Source organism: Acipenser ruthenus, chromosome 14, assembly GCF_902713425.1.
Source record: "Acipenser ruthenus chromosome 14, fAciRut3.2 maternal haplotype, whole genome shotgun sequence".
NCBI lineage: Eukaryota > Metazoa > Chordata > Actinopteri > Acipenseriformes > Acipenseridae > Acipenser > Acipenser ruthenus.
The window spans coordinates 14,400,584-14,417,719 of NC_081202.1; the positions used below are offsets into that span (position 1 = coordinate 14,400,584).

Below are 17,136 nucleotides of genomic sequence, written 5' to 3' on the forward strand. Positions count from 1 at the left end.
GCATGATGACCTCTGATAATGAAAAGGCTTTCAACTCTGTGCACTGTAGTAATGAGAGCCCTGACTACCAACGGGAGACCTGAATCCATGATGAGAATGCAGCTAGGAGCTGGATCCTGATTGAACTGACTTGGTGGGTTCAACATACAGTAGTTTTCTTATGCTTCTCAAGGGAAACAAATGAAAAAGAGAGGTGTGGATATAATAATAAGAACGAGAATATGAGAATGTAGAGTACTTCACAAAAGACTAGTTCAAGATCTGCAGTTAGCAAAGACATGGAACTCCAGGTTTGTGTCTGCGGCTGGAGCAAGGCGACAATGGTCAGGGGTTTGAAGATTCATCAAGGGAGAATGAAATGCTTGAGGGAGAAGGGACAAGGGCCCTTCTTACAAAGTCAGTTGAATGAAATCCAGCGACAGGAAGCAAACCACATTTCGCAGGATGTCAGCACCCCTGTCATAGACGTGAGGAGGACTTGCATTGATATAGCTGGTGATGAACCTAATGATCCTTGTGAACCCGGTCAGACAAACCAGCATAAGAGAGAAAAGAACCTCAACGGGCACAAGCCTGGAGTTAAATGGCCAAGAGCGTGTGAGAAAACTGTGTGGGACACAGTAAACACTGATATCTGTTTCGCATTGGAAAGGTTAAGTTTGGAGTTGAAAAAAGGAAGGAAAAGGTAAAAACTATTCCTGGAAAGTCTAGACGGCAGCAGGAGATTGAACGCATAGTTAGAAAAAGGAGACAGCTGAGGAAGCAATGGAGAAGAGCAGAACAAAGTCAGAAGGAGGGACTCAATCTGTTACAAAGGGTCATAAAAGATAAGCTTGCAACATTGTGCAGAGCTGAGCACCTATGGAAACGTTACAAAAATAAGTTATTCACCAGTAAGAAAAATGGCACACTAAAAGCATCTAAGTTTGAGCTGGAGAGATATTTGGAGAAAACACATACAGATTCAAAAAGGCAGGAGCCTATGTCAATTCCTTCAGACATCCCACCTATCAATCCACCAGAATATCAAATGGGTAGTGGAAGGACAGCGCTTGGCTTCTGGAATGCAACTACCACCAATTCGAGCATACCTGGATGACATGACTATGACTACAACAGTAGCCTGCACTAATCGGGTATTGGGCAAAATAACCAATAATATTGAATGGGCACGAATGCAATTCAAGCCCACTAAATCAAGGAGCATCTCTATAATTAAAGGTAAAGTAGTAAATAAATGGTTCTACATTAATGGTGAGGAAATACCAACAGTGTCTGAGAAGCCAGTGAAAAGTCTTGGCCACTGACTGTGACAACAGTAGAGAAGCTGGAAGCTTTAATCCGTTCATACATCAGAAATGGTTGGGAGTTCCACGCTGCCTCAGCAGAGTGGGACTTTATGGTATAGGAATACTGCAGCTACCAGTCTCTGCTCTAACCGAGGAGTTTAAGTGTGCCAAGGTCTGACTGGAAAATACATTAGTAGAGTCATGCGACAAATGTGTAATGGAGGCAGCACCTGTGTTGAAAACTGGAAGAAAGTGGACGGCAAAGAAAGCCGTGGAAGATGCAAAGGCTGCCCTTCGATTCGGTGATATCATGGGGCAAGTTCAGCATAGAAGAGGGGGTCTTGGTCTCAGTTCAGCTCCTCCTACATGGCACAAGGCAACCCCGTTTCAACAGAGGAAGCTGGTAGTCAACAAGGTGCAGAAGCAGGAGGAGAGGATGTCCAGGCCAAGCAGGGAGAATGGATGAGATGGGAAAGTGTGGAACAACGCAAGATCATCTGGCAAGACCTATGGACAATGGAACAGAGCAGGTTGTGTTCATCACCTGCAACATTAAGGCACAAGGACGGTTTACTTGGCGCCATGACCAGGTGCTGCGATGTTTGGCCTTAGCATTGGAAGACAAGCGTAACATGACCAATAAGTTGCCACCTGTTCCATCAAAACATTACACACAAAAGACAACATTCCTCTGCCCAGGAGAGCAACCACCAAGAAAAGGTGTTAAAACCAATCCTCGCCCTGGACAACTGGAAGCTGCTAGAGACTGGAAAATGCTGGCAGATGTTGGTCAACGGCTTATTTTTCCACCTGAGATTGCCACCACTAACCTTTGACCAGATATTGTCTTGTGGTCTGGATCAGAACGCCTTGTTCACCTGGTAGAGTTAACAGTGCCATGGGAGGATCCTGTAGATGAGGCGTATGAGCGGAAGAAACTGCGGTATGCTCAACTAGCCACTGAAGCAGAACAGTGAGGATGGAGAGTCCGGGTTTACCCAGTGGAGGTGGGTTGTCGAGGATTTGTGGCACACTCTACAACCCGGTTTCTCAGAGACGTCAGATTCAGTGGCCAAGAGTTGCGTCGCACAGTGAAAAACTTATCTGAAGCAGCAGAGAGGAGCAGCAAATGGCTGTGGTTGAGACGGAAAGATTCTGGCTGGGGATCTCAAGCACAATAGAAAGAAAGAAACGTTTATGTACTGGTAAGTAAGCTGGGCTGAGTTGAGTGGGGGGCGGAGGGGGGTGATGCTGGGACGCCAGAATCACCGTCGAGCCCTCTTGAGGTGTTGTGGGCTAGTCGACGAAACACCGAGGATGGAAGGTGCCCACTTGAAGACCCCAGAGATGTACCCTACTTAGCTCAATACAGACGGTTGTCATGCTGATGCGCTGGGGAGACCGCACTGTGGTTGATCCCCGGAGCCAGCATCGCAGCCGTTGTGTGTGCTGATGCACTAGGGAGGCAATAAGCTGATCCCTGGAGCCAGCATTACACTTCAGCCATCAACACCAGACAGAAGGATATCTACATCATCATATGGAAGGAAGCGCAAATGGATGGAGACACAGATGGATCACATTAGTTTACTGTAAAGCTACGTCTTAGTTGGTGCTTATCTTGGCGAAAGCCGAGTTCAAATCAGCATGAAGTTTTAACATCTACTCTCGTGTAATGGAAATCAATATTAAGGATGAACAAATTAAACAAAGCTCCTTTTACATCCACAATAAACTGCAGTGGACTAAAAATAAAATAATTATAGTACAAATGAGAGTGTTACCACTTAATGTAACTTGCAAAACATGAAAGCATGTAATGTTCCTATGCAGCTCTGAATACACTACACACAACCCTACAGGTGGAGCCTGTGTTATTAGGGGGTGTTTCATTTAAAGATACAGAACAGAAAGTACTGCTCTTAAAAGGAAGTATTACTAACAGTTAGTTATTATAATATACAGAACAGAAGGTCTTGCTCTTAAAGGAACCATTAAGTTTAGTATTACTAAGACCAAACAGGTCACTAACTACTTTGGCTAGGATACCAATGTAAAATGTACATGCACAAAACACATAGGGCCCGATTCCCAGAATGTTTTGGTATTACTACCATTTCTGTCTTAATATTAGTGCAAGTACACTGCAAAATATTTAAGCCAGCATGTATGCTTGAATTATTGCTATTAAAATGTGTATAATGTAAGGTAAGGTGATCATGGTCTATTTCGTTTTATGATTTTGTTTTGTATTGTCTTTAGCAGATGCAATCAGTTGCTGTTCTTTTTTTAATTATTATTATTATCAATTCAGCTTGAGCCGCAGCTGCTGTTGCATCAAAAAGCCACATGTTTGTCGTCCCGGTGGTTGGCTTAGCTGAAATTAAAATCCACTTTATGTGTTTCATTAGGGAAAGAGTGTTCTGTGTGTGCAGGTGTGAAGTAAACAGGTTGGGCTGTATACAGTAAGTCTGAGAAGCATCTATATTTTACCAGGGATCTGATTTTAGAAGTTTTTGTTTTTTTATAGTAACTAGGGATTGATGTCAACAGTGTATTCATTTTGATGTTGGTGTACTGACAGAATGCCTAGCCCCCAGGTAAACACTTTTTAATTATTACTGTCCCTTTTGAAACAGGTTTGTGTTTTCCCTTGTTGTTTTGACTTGCTGCTGACAAGTGTTTCATACTGTATATAGATTTCTGCATTCAAGTCATTGTTGTGCTTAAGTAAAAGGCTTTTACTGAACTGTTAATAAAAAAAGATTCATTATGTACACTAGAAAGCATTTGATACACAAGATGATAACTTATTTTCTTATCGATGCAGTTTTGCTATAATATCTTGTGGCAGTGCTGAGGCCATGCACATGCAAATATACTTAAGTTTTTCTTTTTGTTTTTTATAAAAAGTATGTGCTAAAAATGGCAGGGCTAGGGTTAGAATCTCCTCCCTGCTAAAACTATGTGTGGAATGTGGCCAGGTGCTAATTGATTCATTGGTGTTCAATTAGACCTGGCCACATGCTATAAAGCCAGTTTTTTGTTTCCTCTCTACAAGCTCCTAATAATTACAGACCTATTTCCAATCTCCCTTTTCTGTCCAAAGTGTTAGAAAGAGTAGTGGCTGGTCAACTCAATAGATTTCTTGATGCACAGAATATTCCTGAGAAATTTTAGTCTGTACTGAGACAGCACTAATCCGAGTAGTGAACGATGTTCTGCTGTCCTCTGACTTGGGCTCACCTTCGGTTCTTGTTTTATTTGATTTAAGTGCAGCTTTTGACACCATTGATCACTCTCTTTTAATTGATCGTCTTGAACATGTGGTGGGATTGTCAGGCACTGTCTTGTCTTGTTTCCAGTCCTATCTCTCAGATTTCAGTTTATAAAAATTGAAGAGGAGACCTCCTTTTTATCAGAGGTTACTTGTGGGGTCCCTCAGGGTTCAATTCTTGGCCCAATTTTATTTTCTCTTTATATGTTACCCTTGGGTGACATTATTCATAGACATGGAGTTAGTTTCCACTGTTATACTGATGATTCTCCGCTTTACTTGTCCCTCAAACAGGACTGTGTTTCTGCTGCTAATACGTTGAATACCTGACTTGCTGATATTAAGAACTGGATGTTTAATAACTTTTTAATGTTAAATTCAGACAAAACAGAAGTGATGATACTGGGGCCTCAGAGAAAACATGAAGATACACATTTGATTGATGTTTTATCTGATGGAATCTGTACAGATTTTAGGGCAGAAGTAAAGAACCTAGGTGTTATATTTGATACAGAACTTTCTTTCGAAGCACACATTAAAAATGTCACAAAAATGTCCTTTTTTCATTTAAGAAATATTGCAATACTGAGAGGTAATCTTTCCAGGCAGGATGCAGAGAGATTAATGCATGCTTTTATATCCTCTAGGATTGACTATTGCAATGGTCTTTTGTGGCAATGTGGCCACGCCCTTGTGCGTAGTTTATGTTTATATGTTACGTGTTGTGTGTAAATGTTGGTGTTTATGTATAAAATACACGGGATATAATATGGGTTACGAGCACGAGTGTTTAAAATGTATATTTGTATTTAGGCACGAGGATGGCACATCACATCACGTGCATTTAAAGTATTAGTATGTGAACACGGGAAAGTGCACTTTAATTCACGTGCAGTTGTACCGAGATTCCAATTGAATGACTTGACTAGCAATCGAGTCTCGGTACAACTGCATAAAAGCAGCACGTTTTCACTCACGGGGGGTTGTTGTGTGTTCGGTGAGTGGAGAACGGGATTGGAGACAGAGGTAATTGTGAATCGTAAGAAAAATAGAAGCTCACCGTGTTTGTCAGTGTCTGTCCGTTTTGTTTGTCTCTTTTATTTTGGCCGCAAGTGCCGTGTCCTGTTTTGTGTTACAACCTTTTTATTTTGCTGTTCTGTTATTTATTAAATGCTGAGCGAGACCATTCGCTCAGCTCCACCAAACTCCACCTCTCTCTTGTTGTTTTATTTCCTGGCTCTGGTGCCACCCACTCCGGCCGTCTTTGTGACATCTTTTCATTGGGACTATCCACAACATTATTTCTCGCCTTCAACTTGTTCAAAATGCTGCAGCTAGAACTTTAACTCTAGTCAAGAGGCAAGAGCATATCACCCCGGGTCTGGCATCTTTGCTTTGGCTACCGGTTAGTTTTAGAATAGATTTTAAGGTGTTGCTGCTAACTTATAAGGCTTTAGATTGTCTCACACCTCCATACCTTAAAGATCTTTTGGAACCCTATGTCCCCAATCGCCTGCTCCGATCACTGGATGTTGGCCTACTGTCTGTACCTATTATTCAGAAAAAAACTTCAGGTGGTAGATCTTTTAGTTATATGGCACCTAAATTATGGAACAACTTGCCCATCAAAATTAGAGAAGACCCTTCAGTCAAGGTCTAGACTAAAAACCCATTTCTATAGCCTGGCATTTTCATCCAGATGAGCTGATATCCTCTTGCCCCCATATTGTTCCCACTGTTTTTTTTATTTATTTCATTATTATTTATTTATTTTATCTAGAATATAATCTTTTTTTTTTTAACAGTTTATGTATTCCATTTTGTTTTTATTCTGTTCTTTTTTTAAAATGCTTACTGTTGTTCAGTAATATGTATTGTTTTTGCCTTTGTAAAGCGCTTTGTGGCGACCTGTTGCAAAAGGCGCTATATAAAGATAAAATTGATTGATTGATTGAAGCTTGGAGGTGATGGCCTGTTGTGTATTTAGCATTGGGACCCAAGCATTTAGCTCCTGATGAATTGACACCCTGTGTATGTATTGAAGCCCAAACCAACTCATGCCGTAGTACATAATGGAGAAATATCCAATAACTTTGTCAACAACTGGGAGATCTCCCTGTATTTCATCAACCACTATTTCATCAACCATAATAACCAGGGTGGTTCCCCAGTGCTAAAAAAAGATCAAATCAATCCTTAAGTTTATTTAAGTATTACTACATACAGTATTCTTTCAGAGTTTTCTAGTAGTGGATGAATGTTTGTGACTGTGTGTAGGTATACGCAGAAGTAATGAGCAACCAAGTGTTTTCTTGTCATTATTACAAATGCCATTGTAACTGCTATGTTGGACAGAAACTATTTAGGGAAAATTGTCCTTCTTTTTTTTCATATGATACAATTTGTTTACAGCATAACATACCTACCTTGCTGTACTAACACTGAGCTGCATCTTTCAATAGTGTCTTTTGTAATACAAATTAATCATCAATGTGCCATGCTGACCAAAAATACATTTATTTCCTTTTTCCACAATGTCACCAGTATTCATTTACCCTGCCTTGCTAATCCCAGGGATGAGAGGAGCAGAAGGATTTTTATCCAGTTTAATTCATTGTCCTTGAGAAAGAAAGTTAAAACTGCTGTTTCAATCTGGAGCAACAGACCATGTTTAAGGGAGTAGCACCATATTTTAATGGATCCCTAATTGATTAGACTCTGGGGTAGATTAATAACCATGTCAGGTTAAGCTCAGGTTTATTCACATTCAGGAGGAGAGATGGCTTGCACTGTATGTGTCCTTCAAGCAAGGACGTGCTGGCAGCAGCACAGCAGAATGAGGCCCGCAGTGATGCTGGAACTGTCAACCAGGCAGATTAATGTATAATGGTTCTGGAGTTGGCACCCCTCTGAAATGAGTTCTGAAAGTCTGAGGCAAATAGGAGATTGGAATACCAACATCACAAAACCCTCACCTTTAACTGTATTATATATTTGTATCTTTATGTCTCACCACATCGTATACCTGCATACAAAATTATTAATCTTAGGATTGTTAGTAGCAGAAGTTCTTCACTGTTATCTACATCAAACAAGCCTGAAAACGTAGTCTCATGACTGTAAAAACGGAATATTACCCTAATATATATGCCGCTTATTAACAACCTCTCAGTTCCCAGCAAAAAGTTGTCATTAACCGAAAGTTGCCAATAAAACGTACATACATACACACACATACATACACTGTAATCATGGGCAAGAAACTTATACTGACAATAGAAATATAGATGTTAAAATCTCCTTCTCTCCACAGTAAAAACTGTTTTGAATTCAGTTTAGCCTCAGTAATCCAGAAAGCTGACTCAGTGGTGGTTCCTATGGATTTTCCATTAACCACAGAGCCAACATGCCAAAAAAAGAAAATACATTGAATTTATTCCAAACGATAAGCTGGAAACCCTTTCTTTCCAATACTGCCAATGTGGCATTTTCCTATCATAATGAGGGATCCCATGAGAAATTTATTAATTTTTTGAATACTGGAGCTTGCAGAAATTGCGTTGGAGCCCAAGCCTTTTTTTTTTTTTTTTTAATATGACAAACTATCTATTCTGGAATTGCAAAAAAAAAAAAAAACAACAATCTATCTTTTCTTATGTCTGCAGTTGCATAACAAAATATCCTTTCTTCTTGTTGGTTGCTTTGAAGAATGAAGCACATCATTTCCATTCTAATATATTACTGTTTGAGCCTGATTTACATTTCCTTTCATAGCTATTGATCTAAGTCTCCAATTAATGTACTAAGAAATGTAAATCACGGATCACTTTAATATCCTAAAATCCAAGTTCCTTTCACAAAATGACCTTTGCTTGCTTGGCATCCTTCTACCGATGGCTTACCCCCAATTTGTAGAATTATTATTATTATTACTTAAAAAAAAAAAAAAAACACTGGATATAATTCTGAGTGGGCTGTTTTGTTATAAAATGATCTGTTAGGGTGTGTAAAGCTGTTCAGTAACTTAGTTTAACTGAAGTTACTGTCATCAACATGAAACAAGAAGCTGAACTTGACTGAAAGAAACTCTGTGTAAAAATAAATCAGTATTATGGATACTAGCAAGAGTGTGACTCCATACAGTGAAGATTGGCAGTACTGTTGGTAACTACAATCTTTTAATTAATCCATTTAAAATAAGGTTTTAAATGTGCAATTCATTAAAATGTAAATTAGTAATTTAATTGCTGTATTTAGGAACATGATTGATAGCCTTAAATGTGCGAATTAGGAATTCTTCTGGGGGGTAGTTGGCACTGTGGATTGGCAATGAGATATGAGGACTGCCGTCCTAAGGATGCTACTGTAGATTGACTCCAGCCCCAAGCCAATAGTGATCAAAGTCATTTGCTCAGTGGCAGATGGGAGCCTATGTCAAATGAGTTCTGGTGACCTCAGAACAGTTCTTAATGAATAGACAAGTTGAGACGACTGGTTAGACTTTTGATTGTTAGAGGGCTTTAGTCTCCAGTGTATCCATGTGCTTCTTCTTTTCTTCTTCTTTTCTTTAATGACAAGTGCTTTTTAAAGGTTTACTTTAATAAGCTGCATTTGCAGGTATGGAATTTCAACATAATGAGGAATCTGGGGGTCCACACTTCAAGAGCAGTTAATCTGTCTTATTTGTCTTAACAATTAGCGTAGACAGCTGAAACACTGTAGTAGATAATTGCAGGATTTATGCCTGGCTGCTGGGTAAATAATGTGGCTGGCGGGGTTTTGTTTAGCTGAGATTGTATTTGTTAAACCAGTATTATAGGATTGGGTGCTTAAAGATGAATGTGTATTTCGTAAGATATATTCAGGTTGATTCTGAAGTTGGTCAGTTACTTTTCACATGTGATACTGTAACTCACACAGCTTCTATAAAGGCTGGTGCAAGTTATTTCTGAAGAGCTGTTTTGTGACTATGCCCAGATAACTGACATTTACTTGGTTATATTTAACCTTTACATTTGGACAGTCACAGTATGGTATAATAGAGGGTCACATTTAATCATAGCCGCTAGAATGAGTCCAGTGAAAAGTTTTCAGCTCCTGGTTTTATGTATTTACTTTACTTTCCAATAATATCACCTGGATTTTTCACCAGCTCTGTACATCTGAGATATGACGTTCACAGGTTCACTCATTGAAAGGTCTTTTGTAGCAATAATTTAGAAATTAAATATCGTTGTCTTTCAGCTGATTGTCTTCTTCCACCACTAACAAAGACTTTCAATTAAGAAAATGTGAAAATCTATAATCCCCGCCCTGTACCGTACCAAGTTCTATGGTTTTACACTTGCAGTACTGTATGGGTGTACGTGGGCTGTTAACCCCGTAGTACTGTAAAAGTTATTATGTGCAGTTGACCCTATCTCTTATGGTACAACCTTGCGAAGCACAGCTGAGTGGTTCTGTCACCTAAAATACAAACATGAAGGCAGTCTGATACCTTGCAGGATAGGGTCAACTGCACAGCTGAAGCAAAGAAGAAAATGTTCATGGGTGGAGGATTTTGAGCGACACTGGGATTTACAGTAAAAGCAGTGTTAGTTCACAAGCATGTCCTGTGAAGTGTGCCCCTGATGCCGTGACACTGCAGTGGTTTGCATGAGAAGGAACTTGCAGTGCTAGCAAAGTTGAGGAAAATAATGTGATTGTTGAAGGGTATAAGCAGGGCTGTGTTCTGTGTTTCTTTGTTGCCAACATGGGGGACACTGAATCTGTGTGTGTGGGTGGGAGACAGGTTAGTCAGAAAGTGAGTGGCCAAACCAAGTTCAGAGCAGAAAGAGGAAGAGAGAGAATTTCCCCAGAGCCATCCTGCTCCGTCAATCAAGATAAATAGTAGAGAATGGGCAATTAATTATCTGTCTTATCTGCAAGTGTGGTGGGAAAAGAGTGTGGGCTGCCTGCACTTTCTGCAATTATTGACGTGCGCTGGGAAGTATCGAAACTTTTGCTATTCTTTGTTTCTTACAAGGAAAATTTCATTTTAAAAAAACCCACCAAAAGGACCACTTCTTTTCGAAGACTGCCAGAGATAAAAAAAAAAAACTTGTTGGGTGATTTAAATGCTGTTTCAGTTGTATGTTGACATTTTTACCTACAGAAACACTGTTTAGATAATTGTTACTATTAAGGTGTAGTAATAGATCGTCATTGTGAATATGTAAGACTGAAACAGGCTTATCATAGATCCTATATTTTACAACATTGTTTTTTGGGAGGGAAGGAGTTAAAAACTATTAGTTCAGAGTAAAGTAAGCATGCACAGTGCTCCCGTCCTTCTGTGTCTTATTTAAATTAAGGTGTGTTAACAAGAGATTCATTAATGGCAGAAAATGAGTCAGGCATATCAACCTGAGCAGCAAGGCACTGTTCCTTCCTGAACAGATCTGAACAGGTTCATTAAAGCCAAGCACAGCTGTTAGAAGCTTAAGGGAATGTTGGTGGGATGGGAAGTAGCAGACAGGGGCTACGCTTGGTGATTGTTAAAGACTTCTTGCTTATTTAACAAGAGAGCACCGGCACCTCTATATTGTCGTTTCAAGCCACGTTCCAAACCATTGGCTCCCCACAAACTGAACAGAGCCCATTCAGATACTGCATATTAGGTCTATTCAGAAATAAGAAGTTATAAATTGTTGTTTATGGACTACTATTGTTTAATGCGTATCTCTACTTCCAATAGTTAATAAATAATAGGGTTGCAATCTGGAAACAAATAGATTTTGTACATGATAGATTTAAGAAAAATAGATTGTTAGTAATTGTTGCAAATAGATAGATATTTTAGTATTGATTTGCAAAATGCATTCTATAAATTACAAAATGTTGAAAACCCTGATGTTTTCAATACCGTAGCTTGTTACCTAAATTGAGTTCCTTTTAGTAAGACTGAGAATATTTAGAATACTGAACAATTGTCTTTCATCCTGTACTGTAGAGATGGTTAACTAGCTTGGGGAAATTGGATAGTTTCCTGTAAAAAAACAAAAACAAACTGTGTTTGCTAGTTGTTCCTTACTGTTGAAAATGTTGATCATGCTATATGATGCCAGTTAATTTTACAGTAGTTAATTATTTTAATTTCACAGAAGCCCCATCTTAGAAAATTGATTAATATAGGACAGTAGTGCGCAACCTGGGGCCAAAGGTCGAGGGTCAACATGTGACCCCAATATAGAAGCATACGTTGAATTAATCAACATCTGAACATGAGTGTAATCAATTTTGGCAGATACAAGAGCCTGAAGGACCAAATTGATAGGGAAAGAGCACCCTGGAAAATCCAGAAAAATCCAAGAAAAGCATTTTTATTTCCCAAATATTAGATTTCGCTAAAACCACGACAAAGTGTACTATAATGTGGGCTGTAGTTTATCTTGACGTCTTCATAGTTCTTTCAGGAGACTTTCTTTACTGGTCTTGAAACTGTGACCACATTACCAACCAAGAGCGCAGAAACAAATATAATATGACATGCTGGTGAAGGACTTCACTCCAGCAGTGTCCTAGATCAGTTAAATCAGCAATGACCTCCTAGCCTACAGCAAGCCTGGGTTGATTGATCTGTCTCAGTTAAAGCCTGTGGTGGTTGTGTAAAAACACAAAGGATAAACCCCTTTTAGTAATTCTCTTTATGTTTGTTTTCAGAAACACGAGAAGACAGGACAAAGAGGCTCTTCAGGCACTACACAGTTGGATCCTATGATAACTTTACATCATACAGGTATGTTATACAGAGATTAAACCTGTGTTTTTTTTTAAAAGCACCCACGGGGCAGCACCAGCTGGTTTTAAAAATCAAAACATCCCATATCAGTTGTTCACTGTCTGTACCATGCATTCTGTCTTTGTAGCACTCTGGTTTCCATTGGCTACCTAGCTGCTTACCCGTGGCGACTGATGTACGTTTCATTCAGAAAGGGACTAGCACTGCTGAACACGGTTATGGTGCTTGTGGTCCCTTTGCTGCACCTCTGGTGCACATAAGGGCATGCTTTCAGTATCTCTGGTCTTGCAAGTCAAGGGCAGATCTGCTTTGAGAGAGAGAGAGAGAGAGAGAGAGAGAGAGAGAGAGAGAGAGAGAGAGAGAGAGAGAGAGACATTTTCATTATAATGCAAGGCGTGCGCTTTAGATACAAGTCACTGTCTTATCAGTTGAGCTTTGCATCTGTGTTTCAACTGATCTGTCAGGATTGATCACTCAAACACTTGCATTAGCTCTGTATATTTGTCATCATTTCAGAGCCATGACAAAAGCAATGCAGTATACTGTAAATCTGCTCCATTTGATCTGTAAGAAACATCCTTCATATACATGGTTTGTCACAAAGACTGCTACAGACAAGAAAGCAAGACCTTACAAGGTCAAAGACTGCTTTGCCTAGCCCCTCATTTCATCCTGTTACAGCCTTTTCAACATAAATCCACCCTTGTATTAAGATATAGAGCAAGCTTGAGGGGATGTATTGTGATGGAAATAAAAGCTCTAATATAAATTCCAAGGAGAGAGCTCTACCTGGTGGACAATACTCTGAATAGTAAGTTAGTAAAAAGGGAAATTTCTGCAGTTGTTCAAATAGAGCTTTGAAATGGAGATAAGGAAGATTTCATTCACTTTTTTTTGTTTGTAAATCGATGGATAAGCACAAATTGGCCATTATCCTTAACTAGGGTTTTGTAACACGACTCAATAGTATTCTAGAGCCATAATCATTGAAAATGACAGTTACACTCAATTTATGTATCATCGCTAAACCCTGCAAAAGAATACTTTTCACCCCAACTGTCAAGCAATGTTATTGTTTTCCCAGAGAAATGCAGAAGACATGAATCACAAAGCATTTACTAAGTTTCAGACATTATAACAACCCTTTTAAAAGTGGCTTATTAATGCATTATACAAACTCTGCTTTAACATATCCTTATGTGGGATAAGGGGTGGGGGTATTTGCATATAACACATACAGTTGCAGTTACAGTAATATTAATATACCAGCAAACTTGGCAAATACAAACAACATTTATGGAATACCTAAATCAGACATGCCATAAGCTGCATTCTTCAAAACCTGAGTTTTCCTTGTTTTGGTGTGTTTATTTCATGGCAGATACCTTATGTACAATTCGTGTTTCTTAGGTACTATTGTACCTCAATTGTTAACAGATTGTGATTTTGCTTTAAAAAAAGATTATACCCTTAGATTAAAATATCATTGTGTTGCCAGTGGGACAGTGTTGGGGTCAAATTTTGGACCTTGTGTAAAGTCAACTGAAAGGTTGCCCTGTGTGGGCCCTTCCAAGCCCCACCGTCTTGTGTAGGGTGTCTCTAATTGTATAACAGATGTCATCTCGTGCAGTTTGGGTGAGAGGACCACAAAGTTAAGCGGAGCGGTTCTGGCTGCTCAAACTGTGGAAATGACGTCTTATACAAAGCGAGACACCCTACACACAACGCATCATTATAAATCACACAAATGAAGATTCTACACAGGACTCCCAGACTCCCCGACTCTCCAAGTCGTGAAATAGTTCAGTCCAGAATAAACAGCCACAGTCCCTAAATAATGCGTGTAGACCTACATGTGCTGTGTCGTGGTGAGACTGTTTATTAAAAACTAATGTCAAGTTCATCAAAATTTAAAGAAAGAGTTAAGCTTATAGGATGATCCATTTTACAAAATATACCAGGTATTTGTGTTTTTTTAATTTTGTTTTGTTTAGATTTTTGAACATTCGAATTAAGTGTGGTGTTACACAGGATAAGATGTACTGTGATTGGCTGACTTCTGATATCTTATTTATAGTACACTTCACAACCTGTCAGTGTGATGAGCCCTAAAAGGGTGTGTCAACCTACATGAATGACAGGCTTGGTTTCAATCAGTTAACAATACAGTAAAGTTCGTTCTGGAATTGCTAGTTAACAAGCTGTTAGAAACACATACAGCAATACACGCACACACTCTCTCTCTCTCTCTCTCTCTCTCTCTCTCTCTCTCTCTCTCTCTCTCTCTCTCTCTCTCTGTCTGATTATTTACTGATGTGGAATTTTTTTCTTGACCTTAAACTCTTTAAACTGTTTAGTGGTCACCAGTGCTGCTTAGTACAGTGAAAACCTTGGCATTTTCAGGCAGGTTATTCAGTTACTACAAAACAAAATAGATCAATAAGTCTTAGTGCTGGAGACAGGAGGAAATTGGACAGGAAAAACTGCCACACAAGATTCATTTCATAATCCTGTGTTTTACTTTATTTACCTTTTTTACTTTAACAACTTGTGTCTTTAAAGCTGTCAGAGTTCGATTTATTTTGTGCAGCCTGCCTTTATTGTATTAATGATCATTTTTCACAGTTGACATCACACAGTAATTGTTGTTAGAGCAAACCGTCATACTGTCTTGTGTGCAATCTGATTTTGGGGCTACTTTCTGTAATAGTGGTATTGTCTCTACAGTATATCGAAATCATTTTGAGCAGTTTTTTTTTTTTTTTTTTAAAGCCGATGGTTAGTATTGCTTTCTCTGAGTTTAAGAAAACAGTACATCTTAACAGGACCCTTGTAACTAGATGAAGGTTGTTTCAATAATTTAAAAAAAAAACTGTTTAAAACATCTGATTTATACTATAAATTGAAAGTGTGTATGGGGTCCCGGAATGGCTCACTTGGTAAAAGCTCTGCCGCGCGGGCGTGCAGGTGAGTGTGCTGATCGCTAACCGGCTGCACCCCATCCAGATATTTTTAAGCCAATCATAGCCAGTCCTGGTTGACAGCTGGCTGCTACTACGTATGTGCTCGACGGATTTGGGTGCTCGTATTTCTGAGCGAGCACAGACCAGATTCAGCCCATTAAACAGATGGGATGAACGGCATTGTTGATGTGCTAGTGTCAAATGAGAGGGGGGAAATGAAATGCATATCACCCAGAAGAAGGGAAGCGCAATTGTTAACTAGCTGCAGCGTAAAGGAATATCGCCTAGAAAGTGTCCTGAGGGCATCAGATGATTCTAGGGCATTTGCCAAGTACTCCCACTTTTCACTTCCAGAGCTCATCAACTCTACAAAATCAACCCACCCTGACCCCAACCCTAACCTTAAGCAACCCCAGCCCTAAAACCTAACCCTAACCCAATACCTAACCCTAAACCTAACCATTAAGAATCATCTGATGCCCTCAGGGCACTTTCTAGGGGATATTCCTTTGTGCTGCTTAACCGGCCGCCCCTAGCTGCAGGTGTAGTTATCAACATGAATGCAGATGCAGCTTCTGCGCTGCGATAGACTTTGCAATACATGAAAAACATTGTAGAGTTTATTTTAATGACCTTAGCAGTGGCAAATCTAAATATGGACGCCTTTTATCTCTATCTGTAATATTTATGGACCCACTTAATAACATTACTACGTACATTAAAAATACAAAGAATGAAGGTTAGGTCCCCTGAACTGAAAACAGTGACAATGCTGTCAATGCTGCCGTTTGGTAAGCCATGTTCTTCTGGGTTCATTTAAGCTATCTTATAGCTATGTCAAATTCAATTTATTTTTATGTGATGTCATGTAAAGTAAGTACTGCACTGTAAATACATTCTAGTGCTAAGGAAATGGCACATCATTTAAATGTTCACAAAATATATATTTATATATTTTTAAGATGGAAGTAACCTTTTATATTAATTTTGACTAGGATGAGGATATTTTACTAGAGGAATATTCTTCCCCTTACAGTCCCTCATTTATCTGTCTCTTCCTCATTTTTTTCCTTATATCTGTGTCATTTCACCCTCAGTTTTCTGCCTTCCTGTCTCTCACCTCTTGTTTCTCACACTCCATTGGCTTTCCATCTCTTTTTATCTCTGTGGCCCTTTCCTCTATGCAATCTCCCTATCTCCCTCTCTTCTCTCTCCCTTATCCTCTGCCTCCCTCTGCCTACCAGCCCCTCGCTCTCGCTGTCTCTTCCTCTGCCCCTGAGTGAGTCATTCCTTTTGTGTAGACCGCTCCTCAGCTCTGCCTGCTAATAAAACTTCAGCAGATGGTTTGTGTTAAAAGAAAAGAAAAAAGCATGGTTAAGATGTGACGCCGTATATCCTTTCCATTCTTTCCCTGCGTTATGTAAAAGGACAGGAGGAGATGATTCTGATGGGCCCTCAATCTGCTCTGCTCTGCTGGGGTGGAAGGTGTGTGTGTGTGAGTGTGTGTCTCTCTGTGTGTCTCTCTCCATGTTACTGTAACAGACAGACCAGGTTAATTTATTCTTCTGCACAGTTCAAAGCATCCGCTCGCTGGAGTGCATGTGTATGCAGAGGCTTTGTTTTCATTCACTGGGTTATTATGAGCAGAGATTATTTCAGTTTATTTTCTTTTTTCTAGATTACTTCAGATCTATGAGTGCTGTTCATTTTAATCTGAGTGCAATGGAGAAAAGAGACAGTGAATGAACTTGCTTCAAAAAAATGTATTAAATAAATTACAGAAGACTTCAGGACCTGGATTTAAAGTTCAACTTACTGCATATCTAA

At 39.4% G+C, this 17,136-nt stretch overlaps 1 protein-coding gene across 10 annotated transcripts in view; it reads left to right on the forward strand.

Annotated features, from left to right (window-relative positions):
• Positions 1-17,136, forward strand: part of LOC117419752 (SH3 and multiple ankyrin repeat domains protein 3-like) — a 276,153-nt gene that overhangs the window by 223,048 nt on the left and 35,969 nt on the right. For all 10 annotated transcript variants that reach the window (XR_009307250.1, XM_058985907.1, XM_058985911.1 and 7 more), the window contains one exon: positions 12,268-12,343. Coding sequence is in view for 9 of the 10 variants with exons in the window: in XM_058985907.1 (XP_058841890.1) it covers positions 12,268-12,343 (76 nt within the window). In the remaining variant the exon portion in view is untranslated. The remainder of the gene's footprint in view (positions 1-12,267; positions 12,344-17,136) is intronic.